The sequence below is a fragment of the Carassius carassius genome, chromosome 2 (genome assembly GCF_963082965.1).
Source record: "Carassius carassius chromosome 2, fCarCar2.1, whole genome shotgun sequence".
NCBI lineage: Eukaryota > Metazoa > Chordata > Actinopteri > Cypriniformes > Cyprinidae > Carassius > Carassius carassius.
The window spans coordinates 14,942,775-14,963,997 of NC_081756.1; the positions used below are offsets into that span (position 1 = coordinate 14,942,775).

At 37.7% G+C, this 21,223-nt stretch overlaps 1 protein-coding gene across 5 annotated transcripts in view; it reads right to left on the bottom strand.

The window, feature by feature from the left end:
* Nucleotides 1-1,195: 1,195 nt before the first annotated feature.
* Nucleotides 1,196-21,223, bottom strand: part of LOC132103994 (dysferlin-like) — a 70,333-nt gene continuing 50,305 nt past the window's right edge. For all 5 annotated transcript variants that reach the window (XM_059509165.1, XM_059509145.1, XM_059509136.1 and 2 more), the window contains 15 exons: nucleotides 16,682-16,780; nucleotides 14,507-14,635; nucleotides 13,191-13,346; nucleotides 12,489-12,580; nucleotides 12,019-12,189; nucleotides 11,601-11,743; nucleotides 9,922-10,061; nucleotides 9,484-9,572; nucleotides 9,255-9,350; nucleotides 8,850-8,991; nucleotides 5,948-6,047; nucleotides 4,941-5,113; nucleotides 4,077-4,186; nucleotides 3,763-3,910; nucleotides 1,196-2,861 (listed from right to left, as the gene is read on the bottom strand). In XM_059509165.1, the coding sequence (XP_059365148.1) occupies nucleotides 2,802-2,861; nucleotides 3,763-3,910; nucleotides 4,077-4,186; nucleotides 4,941-5,113; nucleotides 5,948-6,047; nucleotides 8,850-8,991; nucleotides 9,255-9,350; nucleotides 9,484-9,572; nucleotides 9,922-10,061; nucleotides 11,601-11,743; nucleotides 12,019-12,189; nucleotides 12,489-12,580; nucleotides 13,191-13,346; nucleotides 14,507-14,635; nucleotides 16,682-16,780 (1,848 nt within the window). In that variant the 3' untranslated portion in view covers nucleotides 1,196-2,801. The remainder of the gene's footprint in view (nucleotides 2,862-3,762; nucleotides 3,911-4,076; nucleotides 4,187-4,940; nucleotides 5,114-5,947; nucleotides 6,048-8,849; nucleotides 8,992-9,254; nucleotides 9,351-9,483; nucleotides 9,573-9,921; nucleotides 10,062-11,600; nucleotides 11,744-12,018; nucleotides 12,190-12,488; nucleotides 12,581-13,190; nucleotides 13,347-14,506; nucleotides 14,636-16,681; nucleotides 16,781-21,223) is intronic.

The following is a 21,223-nucleotide window of genomic DNA, read 5'->3' on the forward strand; positions in this document are numbered from 1 at the left end:
ATCATAAATGCAGACATGGCTTTATGTTAACGTGGCGCAATACGCAACACAACATGTAAAAAGACAATATAAGTCATTATAATCTGTAATTATTTCCCCCTGGATGCACAAATGCCTAGTTTGTAATGGGTTTTATTGGTTTTGTCACGTTGCGCCAGGACACAGAATCACAGTATGTTAAGGGGCATAACATTTCAGTCACACGCTTGAGGCATTCAGCTAATCACAATGCACTGGATAACTGGCCAATCAGCGTACACATTGCTTTTCAGAACGATAAGCTTTGTAAAAAATGCATTTCAGAAAGGAGGGGCATAGATGAACAACAATAATGCACAGTATGTGGAAAATAATGTGTTTTTTAACCTTAAACTGCATAAACAAATTGCATCACACCAAATACACAAAATAATGTTCTTTTTAGCACCGTAATATGACCCCTTTAAATCAATCACTTTTGATTCATTTAATATGCATAAAAATAATCCAAGCTTTTGAATGGCTATGTGTGTATACACTGTAATAATTATTGCTGAGATTAGTTATCAGAACTTAAAAATTCCCTATTAGACAAAGTAATCATTATTGTTTCATTTAAGTTGAATATTTAAGTTAACTCAAAAAATGTAAAGTTATTAGAATTAATTACAGCAACATTTAACATGAACTGGGGTCCATGGTCCCATTCAGGTTGGGCTGGAGCAATACACAGAGGTACAGTAATGATGTGGTTTCACTGTGTGCCAAATCTATCACTCTGGAATAACTTGCACTGGAGACTATTATATGGCCATTTCTATATATTGTAATCTTGTTACAATGAGTTAAAAAAGTTAACAAGACGCATGTAATGTAAGAGTGTCCTACACCAAAAGAAAAGTGAGCTCAGAACATTGAATCAGAAATATACTGTATTATATTTTAAATCACTCACTTTACAGAACAGTTAGAAATGCAAGTGAAAGTTGCCCTTGGCTCCATTAAACCCTGGCTAGTCGCTGGAGTGCTTCTAATTTGCTCTCAAGTCATACACCCTGAGCAGTCTGTTGTGGTTTGGCTTTAAAGGTTAAATCTGCACATAAGGTGGTCCGTGGATCTGGTGAAAAAAAAAAATCTAATAAAAGGAACAGCATTCTTTAGATGAAACTTCAGTTATATCTGACTCAAAATGAAAAGATAAATATATACAAAATAGTGTGTATATAGAGGTATATATTTGACAAAAGTATATCACGGTGAGATACAAATACATCATAACTGACAGCAGAAGCTTTAAAGCAATTAGACGATGTGCATCATTACAGTAAAGACTGCAAAAAACGTTCAGAAGGTCAATAAGAGAAATAGCCATTTTGATTGTCAAATTAAAAAAACTTATGCCGAATGACAACTATTCATAGATGCTCAGCATGGAGATTTGTGTTTTGCATAAATCCAGTTATTCAGCTATATACTGTACAATATTTGTCAAGAGAATGCCTAGGCAAAGCTTTTTTGGTTAATGTTTTCACATTCACTTTCCTTTCATAAATCAGTGATATTGTAGATCCATGCATAAAATAGCTACAATGAAAAAAAATGCTCATTTTTCTTTCTGTAAAAGAGATAGGAATGCATCATTTTTACTGTCAAATCAGTTACTTGATGGAAACATCAAATCCCTTCTTCGATACTTTGTCCTCATTTTTTAAAATAAAATGTAAACACTTTTGGACATCCTGCAGATTATGTCAGATTAACCCAGCTCTCTTGACATTTTCTGTTCATAGAGAAGCTCCATCAGATAAATGTAATGTTAGCATACAGAGTTAACACAAAAGTCAATCCAAGTTTTGACATTCCAGTTTCATGAAATGTGACTCCACAATAGTTTATACTCGCTAGGTAAAGAGAAGCTCATGACCTGGTCATGGAGAGAAAACAAGTAATTTGTGTATTTCATCAAGTAACAGCTCTTTCACAGGAAGACAACTTTTTTTGTTTAGCAGTCTGGCAAATTCTTCCAGTTGTGCCTGTTCATGTTCATGCTTTACATGAGTGTAACATTTACACGAATAAACAAGTCTTTTATCTCTCGTTCTCATTCACAGCCCACATTCCAGACACACACACATACATACATTCACACACATGTTGCCAACCCACAGTTGACCCTGAATCCATTTAAAGGGGATTTCACTAAAGCAAAATAACAAAGTGTGATAGTAATTAGAGAGGTGGGCTTGCTGACAGCAGGGACTCAGCTAATAACCGGCCTGTCTCGGATCTTACAGACTAACGGTACAAATTAGGGTTTAACCTAAAGAGTCAGCGCTGTTGAAAGGAGAGGAATGAATGGATGGGAGGTGTTGGGATGCAGCTCTGTCTCCCTCTCTCTGCATGAAGGAAGAAGAAAGAGCCATCTGGCTGTGAAGAAAGAACCCAGTTTTACAGGAGACATGAAAAAGGATTAAACGGGCCGAGAGATGAAAGTGCTAGTGGGACTTAAAGAGAATACTGAGAGAGTTCAGGACCGGGGCAGATACGGGGCAGGGAGCTTGGTGTGTAATACATGTACAAACACACACAAACGTTATGCAACTTTCATGCATATACTGTAGGACTAGAACAGGCTAAAGCACCACACATAATGACTTTAAATACTCTCAGCCTGTCTTCAGTTTTCTCTTGGCTCGTAAGACACAAGGATATGTGCACAAGCGGCAAAGATGTCTCCAGTAGGATAGACAGATATGTGTGGATGAAGTTTTGGTGTGGTTGGTAATGGATGTGAGGGTTTATGTCCTTTTTTAATCACAGTCTCACTGTGTTCCTTTTCTCACTCCACTGAAGGGTCCAACCATCTTCATAGCAGCATAGTTCTGCAAAAAAAGAAAAAAAAGATTAGTTGTTAAAAACGCAAAATTCTAGCACATTTTATAATCTATCTACAAATGTTTACTATTTTAATATACTTTAAAATGTCAAATTTAAAACTTGGTCTTTAGTGTCACACGATCCTTTAAAAAATTAGTCTAATTTACTGATTTGGTGCTCAAGAAACTGTACTTATTATTATCAACAGTTAAGCTGCTTAGTTTTTAATTGCAAACTGTTATACGTGTTTTTTTTTTTTCAGGATTCTTTGATAAACAGAAAGTTCAAAAGAGCAGAAATCTAAATCTTTTGTAACTTTAAAAATGTCCTCACTGTCACTTTTGTATCCTTTAATGTATCCTCGCTGAATAAAAGTATTGATTTCTCTTCTTAAAAAAAAAAAAGTTCTTAAAAAAATCCTATTGTTCCAAAAAATTTAAACGACAATAATATAATATAATATAATATAATATAATATAATATAATATAATATAATATAATATAATATAATATAATATAATATAATATAATATAATATAATATAATATAATATAATATAATATAATATAATATAATATAATATAATACAAATGGTGCTATATGCACATATGGCTGGTTTTCTTGATCCTGTATGTTCTACATTGTATGCATGGCTAATAGTTGAAAACATATTATTTCAACTTATGTATGCGACACAGAACAATATGAAATGTCTTCAGTGTTCATGACAGTGTTTGTGTGTATGAGTGTGTCTGTAATACTGAATAACAACACATGCCACATTCCTGGACTATGATCAGAGACACGCATCTCTGATCAAACACTTCATGATCTCAGAAACCCCCATTTAAACGTTAATCCCGTTCTTTTATAGACGCAATTACTACCATCCCCACAGATACTTACAGGGAAGGCATAGAGGAAGACTCCAAGGAAGAGAATAATGAAAAAGAGTACAAAGAAGCCCAGAATAAGCCACTTAAACCTTCTCCACACAATGAACTTAAACGTCTTATATGGGGATGAGAACCATAAGAATGAGGTCTCAGGACGCCTGGAGAGAGAGGAAGAAAGTATATTAGCAACCTTATATTAAATCCTGTAATTCTCACTTTGAGCTTAGGGCCACTAAAAAGGCTAATAGGAAATTATTTAATTTTTTGGTGGGGGGGGGGGTTATTTGGTTAGAGGAATGTCTGTGATGAGTGTGCTTAACTTACTGTGGCTCATCTAGATGGGGATTCATGTTGGGCTCATCTCTGCCGAGTCCTGCAGGCCTCTCATCTTGCTCCTGCTCAGAGACGATCTCCAGTGACATTTCCAACTTTCCCTGAGTGACAAAGAGCAGCTCAGTTTCTTGTAGCTCAAAAAGAAAAGCATGGTACTAGCAAAATCAAGGTCATGGGTTTGATTCTCAGGGAATGCATGAACCAATCAATTGTAAACCTGCAATGCCATGTAAGTCACTTTGGATAAATGCATCTGCCCAATGCATAATGTAACTGTAACTAAAAAGAGACGTATAGGCTTGCAGTTGGAAAATGCATAATGTATATTTAAAATATGTAAAAATATATTAATAATAGTTTCATATTATTTCATTTTTATTTTTTATATTATAATTATTATAAAAAATATTTAATTTACCTTAGTATGTAATAGTTAACGTAATATTTGAATACAATAAAATTTAACAAAACTACCCTGAAATTATATATGTGCATTAAAATATAAAGGTTTTATTTTACAAAACATTACAACTATTCAGTGCAGGACAATCTGATAGATATAGAGTATGTTGTATTATGTCATAAATGTTTAAATATATATGAGAGGGTCTAATCGATATGATTGACCAGCCATTTTTTATATTTTAGTTATGATTTTAGTTATGAAACATGTAAAAGGTGTAGTATGTGTCACCATAGAAAAATTGAACAATTTGTGATGCAAGACGAAAACTAGAATTATGCTGACAGAAAAACTCAAATGAAATTAAAAAAGTTAAACTGAAACTAAAAATAAAAACGTTTTATTTTTGAATATCTCAGCACAACAATAACTGGTTTGTGTGTAACTCTTACTGCAAGTATCTTTTCATTTTCTCTGTCACACATGCAAGGCCACCAGCCTTTTACTGCCTTCTGCTCAAACAAAGACACCAGTTTGTCCTGGGACTGAGAGAGCATCTCAAGACCACACTTCTCTGGAGACTTTGCTGGACTCAGCAAATGGTTCAGGTCCATTTCCAAGGAGCCTAAGAAAGAGAGACAGAGAATAACTGAGCAGAAAAGTTCAACAATGTATTAGTCAAACACAATGATAAACTACAGCGGTGAAACATTAAATATAAGAAAAGAGAATATCTGTAAGTTTAGAAGAGCAGATATATATTTTAATGTACTGTAGATTATCTATGCAAAAGAAATAAGAATATAATAGAATCAACAGTCAGCAAGTGCCCTAAACTTGTTTCTTATAATATCAGTCAAAAAAGTCTGCGACTTTCAGACTTTGCTGCTGGCATTTCTTTGAGGTTTTCCCATTGTGGTTGGATGCTAATTATTTTACAAATGTACATAGATCAGTGTATTTTATAGAAGTCTTTAAGGAGTCAGGTCATAACATATTTCTCTTCCAGTTGTGCTGACATGCTGGAAATTGGGACAGCTGAAAATAATAGCATTAGCAGTAAAGATGTTATAGAGGGCTTGTGTGGTCTGAATGGTGTATTTGCATTAAGATTGTTAAGTGCATCTATGCTGACAGTCACACTACACAACTGTGCGCTAGGTAACCTCACACAGGTAAGGAGGTTCAGGTTTTGGTAACTATCTCCCTGTACTCACAAATCCATATAGACGGAGGTATAGGTTAATGACAATGAACCACACACATGGTCCCATCAGTGTGGTCCATTTCCACAGAACGTTTTTCTTCTGCCATGTCAAGGCTGAGAAATATGCTTGAAAAACAGCTTTGTGGTGCTTTGCAAGGTTAACATGACTGAATTTGCTGAGGGAGGCGAAGCTGTGGAAGAGAGCTGAGGAGTGATCCGGCAAGCGGGACGATTATTGGGTTTTGGTCTTACCAAGGAAATCATCAAAGGAGAACTTGTCATTGTCCCAGATCTGGATAGTAAGTTTAGGAGGAAATTTTGTTTCAACTTTATCCAGACTCCAAAAATGCTCCTACGGAGAAGGAAACATGGTGAAGTTGACAGAGATACAAACAGAAGAATTACTTATGTAAGTGTAACTGTTTATTTAATTGTAAGTGTTTTACTGTACTTTAACTGTGAAAAGTATATTTTCTGTTGTAATCAACATTATGCAGCAAATGCTGTCGAGTGAGCCTTACTTGTACTGATCCTGAAATATTATTTTAAGCAACCTGGGCTAAGTACTAGAGATGCACAATATTACCACTCTAGCTGATAGTGACGGGCCAATTTTTTTTTGTTAGAGCTGATAAAATTTATACATATGGCAGATAAATGTCTAATAAATGTAAAATAAGACAAAAATATTTAAAATGTACATTTGCTACAATTGCTTCATTTAAGCATCAAAACATTATGTTTAATAAGAAAAAAAGAGATTAATTTTTGGATTCTCTTAAGTTAACGTAACAGTTATTAAATTATTTGTGCTTTAAAGGCAGGGTAGGTAATACATGTATAAACAACTTTCTTCCAAATTTGTTTAAACTTTCTATATATATCAATGCATAATTAAAATGTAAGTACTCTGATAAAAAGAGTATAAAAATCGAGTGACTCTAGACCGTTTAATCTGTATTAAACACAGCTCATTATTTCCATTTCGGGACGAAACATAGGATTGGCTTAGGCGACTGTCACTCTCTCGCAACCATGGCAACCACCCTTTTGCCACACATGACCTGCCCACTTGCGCGTGCACGTTTGATTTGAGGAATTCAACAGGCACGGATCCTAGGAATACCAAAACAATGGCAGAGAAACAGCAAGCAAAATTCACAGTACCAGCCTATGCAGTTAGTGAAGGCAAACCAGGCAAAAAAAGGAAGACAGTAACAGTACAAGAAAAGGCAATGAACAAAAAGTTTTTGGATAAACAAAGAAATAAAACGCGAGTTTATATCGGCGTGGCTTTCCAGCAATGGCGAGAACTGAGGGAACTCAAGGGGCTGAAAAGTGACTCCTTGATGGCTTTATTTCTGCTGGACAGGTAAATCTTTCTTTTTGTATTTTGATCATACATATTTTTTTCATGAAGCATGTGTCATTAGCACACGTAGCTGCGTAATATAGCTAACATAACATTACTTAGCGAGCCGTAGTAGAGGCTTTGGAAGGAGCCCAGAAGGGAGGGGGTGGAGTGAATGGAAATAATGAGCTGTCTTTAAAACAGTCGTGAGAGGTCTACAGTCACTCGATTTTTATACTTTCTTTTTCAGAGTACTTACATTTTAATTATGTATTGATATATAAATAAAGTTTAAACAAATTTGGAAAAAAAGTTTTTTATAATTTTTTTTACCTACCCTGCCTTTAAATATCAGATTTAAGTGCACATTAAATGATGGAAATAGTAATCCAAATGTAAAAATAGGGTAAACGTTCTTGTACAAATAAATATACAATAATTATTAACGTATGAAAGATTAAGTGAGCTTTACATGACGGAAAAAAGTGGAAATGAGACTTAACAATTTAATGTTCAATATCAACATATATTAAAAAAATTTAAAAAATCTCAAATAACAACCAAGAATCAACATAGTGTGCATCACTGCTAAGCGCCTTGCTTGTGAAATGAAACCCAACAAACTATTAGTACCCAGCCTAACAAACCAGCGACACCACCTCTAGGAGAAACAGAGAGGCAGATATAAACTGACAGCGACTGAGAAAGACAGAGTGAGGAAATGATAACGTGAATGTGTGAAGCAGAATTAGAAAGATGGTGAGAGACAGAGGGAGAGTGAGAGCCACCAAGAGTGAAGAAAAGAGTGTTAGCAACTCCCACAACAGCCCTGATTCTGCACCCCACCACCAGACAGGATTCCATCTGTGTGACAGCATTTCCACCGTACTGTACCCGTGATGGATGTGCGGACAATCACAGCGAGGATAATGAACTCATGCTTGACAGAGCCGCACTGCTGCCGTACACCGGTAAACAGACCATGGTCTGCACATCCTGCCTGACAACCGCATACAGATCCATCAAAACAAACACTGCAAACAAGAACTCACTTCTAATTTATCACAGAGGGACGTGTTTCATGCAAGAGAATCTGTTTCACTTTGTATCGGTTCTATTGTGTGTTGCGTCCAACAAACTTCAGCCAAAGTGGATATGTCTTTTGACAGCTGTTGCGGGCCGCTCTCAATTTAATCGGTGGAACCGCTATCTTCAATCTTACCATAACTGATCTCTTGCCTGCCAAAACCTCACTTTAAGTGCCTTGTCCATCACAACTGTTTTGCCTGAGATTGCTTGGATGAAGTCTGGACTGTCTTGCAGTTGCAAGATGTTCATGTACCACGTTCGTTAAGTGAAAGTGTGCCAGATGCAGCCTGCAACATATCTGGGTTTGAAACATTGCCTTAAACACCTGCCAACTGTAGTGATATCTTTCAAAATGTGGGCGTTAGACTAAACCTCTGCAAATCATGCAGGAAGATCTGCGGATCACCATTCAGATTCAATCAAGGCCAGAGATTTTTATTTCAGTGACATAGCTGAAGTGCAAAATGCGGATATAAATATCAACAGGCCTAGCGTCAGTAGCTAACCACTAAACAAACCTGGTTTGAGTTCTTTTTATGTCTTTTTTTAAGTGACAGTTGACATATTTCCACTAAACTCACGTAATGCATATTACGTCTCGCCTTTTTATCAACAGTTCAGAGTTTTTTTTTCATTTTGAGTTTTCCTTCATGTCTTTCTCAAATGACATGCTGTCCACCTCCACTTAATTTACAAATGCAGATTACGTCTCACCTTCTTATCAATGGTGCAAAGCTGTTCTGCAGGTAGATAGTGGAAGGGGAAGAGGAACCGCCAGTTAAAGTTGCCCTCACCACCCAGTGATCGATAGTGCACGTCTGTTTTTTGCTTGTTTTCTTCATGGCCGTTCATCCAGCTAGGATTGAAAAAATAACATTCACAATTACCCAACACATCATTTCCAACACATTAGAAGACAATGCAGCTTAGCTGTAATTGACCTACAGCTTGGGTCTATGGTTGCCTTGCAACTGTGTTTTTTTGCTACTGATCGAAAATTTTAGCAAGCCGTTGTTACTATTGGTCACAGTGGCAACAGACAAGCAACAGGCCCATGACATGAGAAACAAGAGCTCATACACACAAACCCAACAACCCATTTATGACACCCAGATTTACCCTTTCACATAAATGTCACTCATCTTCTCCCCAGTAACACTGGCATCATCCAAGATTACATCTCTTGTGTTCCATATAATACAGCGCAGGACGAACCTATTGGAGCAGAAAACATGGACATGTTATGCTTCTAGATGTATTTTGAAAACAAAATTGACAGATAGGAAGGAAATGCTTTTACTTTTTAAGGCATTTTAAGCTCTTTTTAAGACCAAGGAAATGCTTTTACTTTTTAGCTTTGCGTGGCGTGATGTTGAATGGAGGTCCTGGAGGGCCTAAAGATTTCGGGAAAATGTCCACCCACATCTGCAACCGCCCCTGGGTTTTGGTAATAAAATAAAAATAAAACTCAGTAAAGGGTGACAGGGCATGTCATGAAAAACATGAGAAAAGCATAGAGAAAGCTGTATGAGATAATTAGAGTGTGCTCTGCAAAAAAATGAAATTAAAACATTGAATTCAATTTTATTTTAATAAATGTTATTATTTAGTATAGAATAAAATAAAATGCACTGCATATTGACAATAAGATAATATAAACTGTATAACAGTTTAAATTTAAAGAATACAATATGCAATCTTGCATAATATCTACAAAACAAAATACATGTAAATAATAAATATAAAATATTATAAAATAAAAAAATTGGAAATAGGAATATGTAACCTGTACGATATCTGGCTGCAGAGGGTTGTAGAGGGGTCGCGTCTCTACATGTTCAGGCACCAGACACTGCCTCCTCAACACCAACAGAGCTAGACGCTCCATCACTGGTCCCAGGTGAGTGTTCAGAGGTTTTCCTTCATCTGAGGGCCAAATATAGTAAACATTAAGGTCACTGTAGTTTAAATTCATACTGACATGAAAAAGCCAAAATGTTGAGGCACTTCAAACTTTTATGTTTTCTTTTAGCTTAAAATTGTTTAAGGAAGATTCACCACAATGTTATTTTCCGTTAAAACCATGAAATGGAACCACTGTGTAACCTCTGATTTGATATGAAGAACATTTGGGCATCAAGTTTTACTAAGCCATAACCGAGAACAGAAAAAAGCCAACGTTCATGAAGCATTCCACTTAAATAGTCGGAAATGTTTATCTTTCCTTGTTCCTCAGATGATGCGTTGATTTCATTGCTGTTGATCTAAGAGGAAAGTTTCCCCTTGTCAAAAAGCAAAAAGAGAGAGCAAGGGAAGAAAAAAATAAATAAACACCCACTGTTGAGTTTATGGTTTGAAACCCTGTGTCACGTCCCTGAGGGAAACATGGCTGGAGTGTGGAGAAAAGAGGAAAAAGATTGAAGTGGAGGAAGACCACTTCTGCTATGAGGTTGGATGCCCGAAAAGGCCACCTGATAATTGCTTTGACGCGCGGGTTACTGCGGTTACGTGGGCCAAACAAAGAGATGTAGTATTCTCCGTGTCGAGACATGGGAGCAGGAGGATGAGGAGCCTGCCACACTGTTGATCTTGGCTGAACAAGCTTGTATGCTAGTTCACCATAAATCTGAAGCCGACCTCGTCCCAAAGCATCATGGAAGGGAAAATGGCTGGAGAGCTTGGCTTTCTGTAGGCCCTGTGTGACATCTGACTGGCTGAATGGTGTTGTGGGACTTTAAGGGCTTAGAGGTCAAACCAGAAGTGCTGGGAGGATCTAATGGAGGTTACGCATAAGTAAGATCATCATAATACACACCTAATGGTGAACTAGCATTAGCTAGCATTATCTTCCCAGGGGCAAACTTCAAAACAGGAGGGGACGTCAGGTTGCTGTGGCAAGGAGTGATATATTTGCGGTGAATGAATGATTATATCAGAGGTGCTGTATGTTTACACAGGTCCTTCGTCTTTACAATATCACACTTGTTTTTCTTCACACTCATTCTTTACGTTCATAGCACTGTGCAAGAGAAGTCTCCCCAACAGCTCTGTGATCCCACACACACAGGTATGCTGTATGGCACAAGCCGAGACGTATATCGTTAATCTTTTTCTGTCAGTGTTTTCACAGAACCGCAGTCGATCTCATGCTCGACTTGCTTGTTTTTAAATGACGGAAGATGTGATGGAGTCGGGCTGGTGCTTTGATTAGCTCTTACTCGTGACTAATGCTTTCAGCAGCTCCAAAGAAAAGACTTCCACTTTCTTTTTTCACCCGTCCAGCTCGTGGGTTTGATAGATTGTGATGCCTGTGTTTATTCATACGTATGCACTCACGTAATTCACAGTTCTCTAAGAAACAGCTCTTGGTAATGACAATCGCAGAATTAATGATCAAATATCATGAACATTAAATTCAGTGGTAGGAAACTAGGTCTGGTTGGGGTGTGTGTTTAGGACACTGACCAAGGTCTGCAACTGTGTACTCCTGTCCTCTGAAGTAGATTCTATCCTGCTTGTAGACCGGCAGTTTGTAGTTTTGCCTCTCGCACAGACGATGAAGTAACTGGGATGGTTTCAGCTGATCTCGCCACTGGTTAACTCCAGACCTGGAGAAGCAGAATGTGTTATCACAGTTAAACCATCAGCAAATTCATCTTAAACCAGCTAAGACCAGCACTTTTCCCATAGGCATACTGTAGTTGCTTTTTAAGCAGGGATGTGTTTCAGCATTATAATATGACAATGCTTAAGCCAGCTTAAGGTGCTTTGCTTCATTTTCTTCTTCAATCTTCATTTCCTGTTATTTACAGTTTTCATAATGACTCCTAACAATACCTGGTAGGTGGAAGAAAGTATAATGAGAGACAGAGGGATTTCTTACAAACAGTAGGACTGTGGCAGGCCACAGAGAGCACCATGACATGACAAGAAGCGATCCTCCACATCAATGACGGTCTCTCCAATTTTCTCATCTTTAGTGACCATGTCATAATCATACAGCATGATCTTTAGGTCCTTCTCAAGGGGCAGAGAGCATGTCAGCTCAAACATCCTAAACGAGAATAACAAGACATACATTTTGATCACTGAATACTTCCTCTGGTCAGAAATTATTTAGCTTAAATGTTTTCAAAAGCACACCCTTACTTTTCAGTCATCATTTAGCCACCAGATCAAGACTCTTAGAATTTGGGGCATCATAATTTTTATGAGTGTGGCGGCCCCTGCTGGTATAATTGATCCTTGCAATGACGTGTTTCTACATCTGTGTGTGTGTGTGTGTGTGTGTGTGTGTGTTAGAGAGAGAAAGAGGATATGTCCAGGGACAGCATGAAAATGAAAAAAACTTACTTTCCAAAAACAGGGTCCAAAGTACAGGGTATGTAATTGTCGTGGTCATCGACTGATTTCTTGCCAAGTGTGATCTTAACATAGGGGTCACACTACGAAAGAACAAGGAGTGCTTGTTAGTACGTGTTAACATAGCCACATACTTGCACATATATACCATAAGCGACAATATCCAAAACAGCACGCCCTCTTTTTGTACTTAAAACAACAGTTTTTTGCTCTTTCAGTGGAAAAAGGCATCACATCTCTGTGATCAGTGTGTGTTTCATAGACAGCAGTGAGTGTGAAATGTTCCATATCATAACTCCTGTCCTGAGTAGGTGATGAAAGGACGTCATCTTAGTATATTCGTAACTAATGAAGGGAAAGCCCATCTGACGCAGGGCCAGTGGTGGTGACGTGTTGGCCAGGTCTGGGGCAGCGATTGTGAGTTTATGGTTGTGTGTAAAAGGGTGGCTCCATGTTTTCATAAAGCAATTTCCCTTTTCCCTTATGACTCTGGCACTGCAGAGGCTTTGCAAAGGACTCCTGGCTGATGAAAAAAAAACCTAAAGATTTGTGAATGTGTCTAGATGAAAATACAAGGACTGTTGTAACAACGTCTCCCAACCCAGAGACGCTTTACAAGGTCACTGAAAAGCAAACTGCTTGCTAACATGTTTCTTTCCTTTTTTGCCTTGTTTTGGCTTGTGTTGTACCTACCTTGCCATTGGCATCTTTGGGCTGTAAGCCATAGGCCTGGATGATGTAGACACGTACCAGGCACTCCTCTATACCGTTCGGGGGAAGTTTGCGGAACTGGCGTGGGGGTACGGGCATCGAGGGATCGTCAGGCAATGGATAGATCTTAAATGAGCCCTGAAGGAGGACAGGAGTCAGTGTAACTCATGGTGCAATTTAGTTTGACTTTTTTCTGGAGACCTGCTGTCTGGGGCCTCCAGACAAACCTCAAATTACACTTTAATCCCTCAAATTTAGTCCCCTCAAATCCTAACTAACTAAACCAGTTGTAATTCAAATAAACCAGGAAAAAGCATCTAGAACTTTCAAATTAAAGGTTCCAATTAGAAAAGAAATGGGTTTTACAGCCGGATGCCGGATGCCATAGGAGGTTATTTTTAAAAGTTCCAACCCCATATTACTGTAATTCTTTTATTATCTAAATAGATAAAAATTACAATACAAATAATTCAAATAATCACATAACAAACTTACTAAAACCATAAATAAATAAATGCTATTGAAAATATCCCTAAATAGTACAATAGAATATAAACAATACTAAAACAACATTGGTCTGAAACCATATGTTTCACAGAAGAAAAATAATAATGACAAATTTTAATTTTTTCCTTTTTCTTACTTTTTTTATTTTACATTTAAAAAAAAAATATTCCTTAATTCTTTCGAAAACAAAAATATGCTGATGCTTTAAAGAACACAGAAACGTTGCAAAGGGTCAGAAAATTTCCAGTAAATTTCTGAAAGTTTCCAAAAATCCTCTTTGCACAACGTACCCAGAAGCTAGTAAAATCACTTGAATAACCCACAGTGTATCTTCAGAAACATTTTATACATCTCCAATAAAACCGTATAGCAACCTCAACTACCCTATACAACATGACATGGTTCTTGGTAAGAGGCTTTGGGTGACCTAAAGGTCCCAGAACCATTAAAGAACCTCTATTTTTAAGAGGCAGTGTCTGTAAGGAAGACAAGGAGGCACATTTTCAGAGTTTTAGACAGTTCACCAAAAGAATGGTACAAGACTCTGGATCTGGTGCAGAAAGCTCTAAATTAACAAATTGCATGGTAAATTTGACAAAGTACAGACTGAACCTGCCAGGAAAGTATGTGATCAGTTTAAATAGAAGGCCCAATTCAAATGACTTTTCATTAACTTTGATAATAAGCAACGACACCCATCCATTGCTTCATCTGGCGCCGTCTGAATGGTTTTCCTCTTGGAGACGTGAGATAACAGTTGATAGTAGCTGAGAGGTAATGAGTGACCCTACCTTGAACTCTCCAACAACAGAAGGGTCTTCACTCTCATTCTGGACTCTTCCACGGTGAAGTTTAAACGTTTGACAGAAATCAGTCAACTGCTCGAAGCCTTCAACCTTCTCCAGTTCCCTGTCATACACCTGAGAACGGAAGCACAGGAGAGTGTGTATTTTGTGATATATGATTTGGATGCAGATCTAGCGCTTTAAAAATGTGCTCTAATCAACAGAAGGGCTGAAAGGACACATACTATGCACAAGACATCCATTGTTTGTCTTGCCAAAGCAGTTTTCTTTAAGAATCTTGGACTCTTGAGATCTTTAATTGTGGGTTTAACATTTCAGGCGCAAGTCAAACAACCTCAAATGCATCATTAATACAAAAAGATCTGGAAATTCCTGATTATGAGGATGTTTAAATTCAGCAATAAAACTGCGCAAAACGATTTGTGCCTGAGGAAAAATATGCTTCGCCATGACATTACACAACTTTTAACTAGCGGCGGTTAACTCTCCAACCATCGGCCACCCAGGAGACAACTTAGTGACAAAAGTATGAAGGAATCCTTGTAAGCTAGTCGCTCTGTTTTTCTAGTTGACTCACTCAAGCCTGGTCCCTGAACGTGTGACACAGCACATGAAGCCCTCTCCCAGTCTCTTTTGCTATTTCCCTGCCTTCAATCTCTCCCTCAGGCACCATTAGCCGAAAATAACAGCTCATCTCAGCAGTTTTAGGCAAAGTGTTTCTGTCTGCTGCTCCTCCCGGTGCGTGGGACACTCACACGGTGGCAGCCAACAATCGAACCCAGGGCCTTGCAGGTAGCCCTGAGACCCGAGCCCCTGCCAGATGACTAAAGGACACGTTTAGATCGGAAAGGTTGGAAAGAGTGACTAAGGCAAGTAGAGAGAGAATGTGGTGACAGGGGAGATCGCTGACAAACCGGCCAGAGATCGAGGTATGATAGGGAGGTGTGGGCTGGGGGGAAAACGGGCCGATGACGTCAGTAACAGAGCCCTTGTCTGCACTTGGTTATCCCCCTGCGACAACCCCGACATGAATTCATCGGAAAAGTTGGGAATCTGGCAGCCACGGGCTCTATTATAAATGGATAAGCTTGTGGGAAGTGGGCTGGAGTGGACTGGAGTTGGGGTGAGTGAGCGTTTGAAAGTAGGCATGTGCTCTCCCGAGAGAGACCACAGGACTTTGAAGTTCCGGCATCTTTATGTTTGGTTTTCTTTGAGCGCTGATAATGTCACTATAGTTACTATTAACTTTTGCTGTTAATCTCCATGGACAGATTTCATACTGATGGGATTGTCTTAGTCGTGCCATTTGGGAGACATGAGGATGAAAATACTATGACAAAATGTACATTTTTGTTCTCAAGTTGTGTAGGAAACCATGTACTGGGTTCTTTAAAGGGATAGTTCTTCCCCAAAATGTTCTGTCATCATGTCAATCCACTATGATTTTCTTCTGTTCTGAAAAATGTCTTGACAAATGCACCATGCAACCTGTTTACATAGAAGCTCTAGCATTGCGCATTCTTCCCCTGTACGATCAGGTTTTTCATGAATGGACTTCTCGGACTATAAGAATAAGAATAAAGCTCTCTTCTTCCAATTCACATGTTTTACATCAGCATTTAAGTTTTTTTACCCTCAAATGCTGAATTGAGAGTTTATACAACACTTTTTGCTTCTGTAACTGTCCACGCGATTGGGTGTCTGTTAGTAAACATCTAGCCATAACTTTCTAACACCGCATTGTATCACACTACACAAATGTGGTACTGCAATGTGTGGTTAATGGCACAAAAGCTGAAAGTAGGGCTGTCAAACGAATAAAAAAAAGATTTCTAAATAATCGCACATTTTTCTGAAATTAATCGCAATTAATCACGATTAATCTCTAACCTAACATTAATGTTTTTACATTTATTTTTATATTTAAATATTTTCACATTTGATCTTTAAATTAATGTAGAAACAACAACATTTTTTATACTTACATACATAACCATTGACTTTAGCCATTCAACATTACAGTATAATTGAGAGCTATAAATTTTTACATTTATTACACTTAAAAAAAAACAACTTCTAATTTAAGTAAGGGATAATGTACATCCAGCCGGTTGTTATCACAGAATAACCCCTGACAGGGTGATCAGTTCAATGCCTTACCTGCAGAGTATCGAAGCACTTCTCTAGATAACTGCCACACTTGTTTCTCTCACCCATGGAGGCATAAAACTTGCTCCACCAGTCCATAAATTCATCCTGCTGTAGACACAGAGCAAGAAAACAAGAGAATGGAAAAAAAACATTAAAAGGACAGTATAGTACAAGGAAGGTCAGTACATATCTGACACCACATCCCTCATTCATTGGACCCCTTCTTAATTAAATCAATAATTTTATGATCAAAAATATCTAGTCTGAAATCAATAAAAGCCTCAACTTACCCATTGCCCCAACTAAAGCATGTGCAACAAATTCAACACAAACAAGAAGACAATGTTAGAACAGGTGTCAACACATTTTAAGCAGACAGACACATGCAAAAGTGACAGTGACACCATCCACAGACCAAATGACCAGTGGAAACAACCCTTTCTATAACTTAATATTTTCCATAAGTGAGTGATAAATCATCCCACTGCTGTAATGCTTGTAAGTCTAAGCATATCAACTAAAGCTAGAAAGAAAGCTTTCAAACTGTCATTTTCCTGGTACTTTCACGTGTATAATTCAGAAGTGAATCAGGATGAGCTGAGCCACTGATACAGCTAGTCTTGCCAACACTTACTGATTTCATGTGGAAAGTGTGGGAATTTTTTGAAAAGGTACAAATCAGGCAGTTCCCACCTCAGCCAGCACCACATTCCCATCCAAGCAAAAGACAAAAGAGTGTTGTTAATGTGAAACACCCTCTGCAACTGTCACTGCTTCAAAACAAGAAACAAAAGTGCAGTCTGATTATGAAGCAAGTATTGTCAAAATGCGTGTGTGTGTGTTTGACAGATGTGTGAAAGACAGACTGAGCCAAAATGGCATAGAACACAGTATGTTTCTCTCTCTTCCAGAAGGCCAGTTCCGACTCACCCCGAGGAGACTTCAAGTTTCGCTTCCATCGTTCTTTTAACTCTTATGATGAGAGAGGAAAAACAGTAGTGATGGAGCAATGCCGGGCTCTGCTGTGTTTTTTCCTCGTCTTAGTTGTTAAGGAGTGTGGTTGTGTGGTGTGCATTTTGGTGACCAGGCAGGGGGCCGACACTGTTGTTTAAGTGGACTTCAAGCCAAAGAATGCGTGTGTACTCTTGTCTTTGGCATTCACTGTCTATTACAAAATAATTGTAATATGCTGACCTGGTGGTCATTTCTCCTTATTATCAATGTTATATAATATTTTTGTGTAAAATAACAGTTTTTAAGGTTTTTTTTTCTTTTTTTAATTTGTAACATTATACATGTCTTTACTATAACTTATGATCAATTTATGATCAATTTATATACATTCTTTGTAAATAACACATAATGTTTATTAAAAAAAAAAAGTACTGACCCCAAACTTTTAAAATGGTAGTGCATTTTACTTTACTTACTAACTTAGAAGAAGTGTCACAATATAAAGCTCCAGAATTGCTCAGAAAATATGAGACTCTGTAAAACAAAGAAAGACCCAGCAAAAACAGTTTATCTAAAGGGTAATTGTATTAGGAGGCAAGCACTTATAGAAGGGATGTGTGCAGCACATGTGCATGACAATAAGTCCGAACAGGTTAAAGGATTGTGCCAAGCTTGGTGAACACACTGAAAACTTACAAAGCTCACAACATTACAGACAAAAAGTTTTAAAAACAGTAAATCCAATCATTTACAAAAGACATAAATCAATTAGACAAGTGAATGTAACTTGAAAGCTCTAGAAGTTAGAGTCATGTTGGCATCAGGTCAGAGATTTTGTAAACTCAGATTTACACAAGAACTTCCTCAAGCCAATATAATAAAGGAGAGAAATTAATGATTCAACAAATGGCAAAGAGAGAAAGAGATGAGTAGAAGGTGAAGCTAACATGAAGTTGCATGTTTTTAGGGGACAGTCCCCTAGTCCAGCCCATGTGTCTACCCAAAGGCGGCACACGGGGTAAATGGGACTTGGTGTGCAGCAAGTATTTGCAGAGTATTGTGAAGTTGCTTTCAGAATCACTTAAGCTGAGTTGGCCTGACTGTGTGGCAGTCTAACCGGCCCTGAATGGTGCTTTTCATAGTACTGCCACATGTCTCCTCTCTTTGTCTGACAGAGCTATTAAAGCGGAGCCTAAGGACGCCATGACAGCCATGTTTCCATACTAGCTACTATGTGTGTGCGCCTTAGGTGTTTGTGTTAAGGAAATAATGTTCCATTTTGCCTCTGAAATGATGTGTAATGAGTGAGTGCATGTGCGCCTGGTCACCCAGACACTTTGAGTGCACCAGATGTATGCATTTAGTTATTCTATACTTTACCCAAAGGTTTTAGGGCTTAGGGGTATTATTAAAATACGCACTGCACAAGAGAAGACCGCACCATATAAACCTGGGTGTATATGTGCGTGCATGCTCGCAAAAAGTTAAACACACCCTCAAAAGTGATGTTATACAGATGAAAAGATAATGTTATGGGTTTGATACAATTTCAGACAACGGGAACCTAGAAATTTAAAAATTAGAGGATTTATAATGGCAGCTATGGCCATGGGCGGCCTGGTACTGGAACAGGGTGGTCGGAGAGGCTGAGGGAAAACAGTGAACTTCACTGCTCCTCCAAAAATTCATTCAAGCAAAACCTGTTAAAATGGTTGCAAACATTCTCAATTCCTGAGATGAAGGTTACTGAAGGGCACTGGTGGTGTTAGCTTTGGGTCTGAAAGGGCTCGTGTGCACTACTGATGAAAAATAACCAAGCAGATTTGGTAACAATTAAGCGCTGAATAGACTTTTAACATAAGTTATGTTTAGAATATACTGTACAGACATTTCATGTGGTTTGATTGATGGTTCATTCAGAAATACACACAATATCCAAAATGATATTTGTGACATGGAGTTCATCCATGAATTGACAATTCGTTTCTTAATTTTTCATGAATGTTGTGATAGAGTGCAGTAGAGGCTGTCAGCATATACATATAGCACATATACTGTACATTATATATAGTACATTTGAAATATGCTGGTTTGGTGCCGTTCTACAACTATACATATCAGTATAGATATTCTTAAATGTATTTCACAGTGAGAGTCCCTGCATCTGAATATGTCTACTTTCCTACTATACAGTAGGCAAAAAGAGTAGTATGTCTCAATTCATAGCATTCATAAAAATGTAGGTATAGTAGGTATACCATATAAAACATACTTTATTGTAAGTATGTTCTTGGTGTAGTACCTACTCAATATGCAAATGCATACTGGAATATAGCAAAAGACTTTGTAAATATCAAAGTTGACAATGTACAGTACATCACATTGTAAAGTCTCATCACAGCTGATGCAACAATATTTTATAAAGAAGTGAAATTAAGATACAAGTTAATTTGTCAAATCTTCAGTGTGCAGCAGTGATTCACAACCTTTTTTACTCCAAGACCCCCCCCCCCCTCCCCAGGGTCTATGACAATATTCAAATGCTTATTTTAAATGACTATGGATAAGAATTTTACTTTACTTCTACCTGATCAAATATTTTAGAGCTTGCCGTATCTACAGAAATGTATATCCATTACAATAATGCTTACAGCATTTTAAGATTTTATTCATTTACAGCTCTAAAAATCACACTTTTAAAATGAAGTAAAAATTGTAGTTTTATCTTGAAGCCTTCTTGGCAGGTTACTGAGGCTCCCTAGTGGGCCCTGGGTTGAGAACCACTGGTGTACAGCACAGCAGTTGGGACATTTTTTTATTTTTTTTCACCTCTGCTCTAGCTTGTTCCTTGTCTAGCTTTCTAACAAAGCTGGCTATAAATATACACTATAAATATTGTTGGCCCTTTGACAGTTGTTTGTTCCCCTATTGTAAGTCACTCTGTATAAAAGCATCCATAATAATACAATATCATAAAGCCAGTACTGGCCTTGATTTTGGATAAATGCTAGAGGGACTTTTGAATGTATGTATACATTTATAAGGGCAGCCCTTGTTCACTAAGCATATTTCAGCAGAGTCAAGGCATTCTTTCAAATAACCTTCAGTATAGTTTCATGGTCTGAAGAAAATTAAGCCACCAACCAATATTCCATTTTATGAGCAACCACAGTCCTGCATGTCTCTTTTTTCTCCTCTCAAAACTACTGATGCGTTTTGGATGTCAAGTACTAAGACTGGCAAAACTGTTGAAATATTATTTGTCTTCTGGCGTGTCTGAAGGCTTGGCAAAGACTTCAGCAAACACGGCATCACCACGGTGCAGGCCTGTGTGTATGGCAGTTCTCACAAAGCAAAGAACAGAACTGAACTGAACTGAACTGAACAGAACAGAACAGAACAGAACAGAACAGAACTGAACTGAACTGAACTGAACTGAACTGAACTGAACATAACAGAACAAAACAGAAAAGAATAGAATAGAATAGAATAGAATAGAATAGAATAGAATAGAATAGAATAGAATAGAATAGTTATGGTCCTGCTTTAGGGTAATTAGATAAAACAGGGTTTTATCTGGATGTTTTATTTTATAAA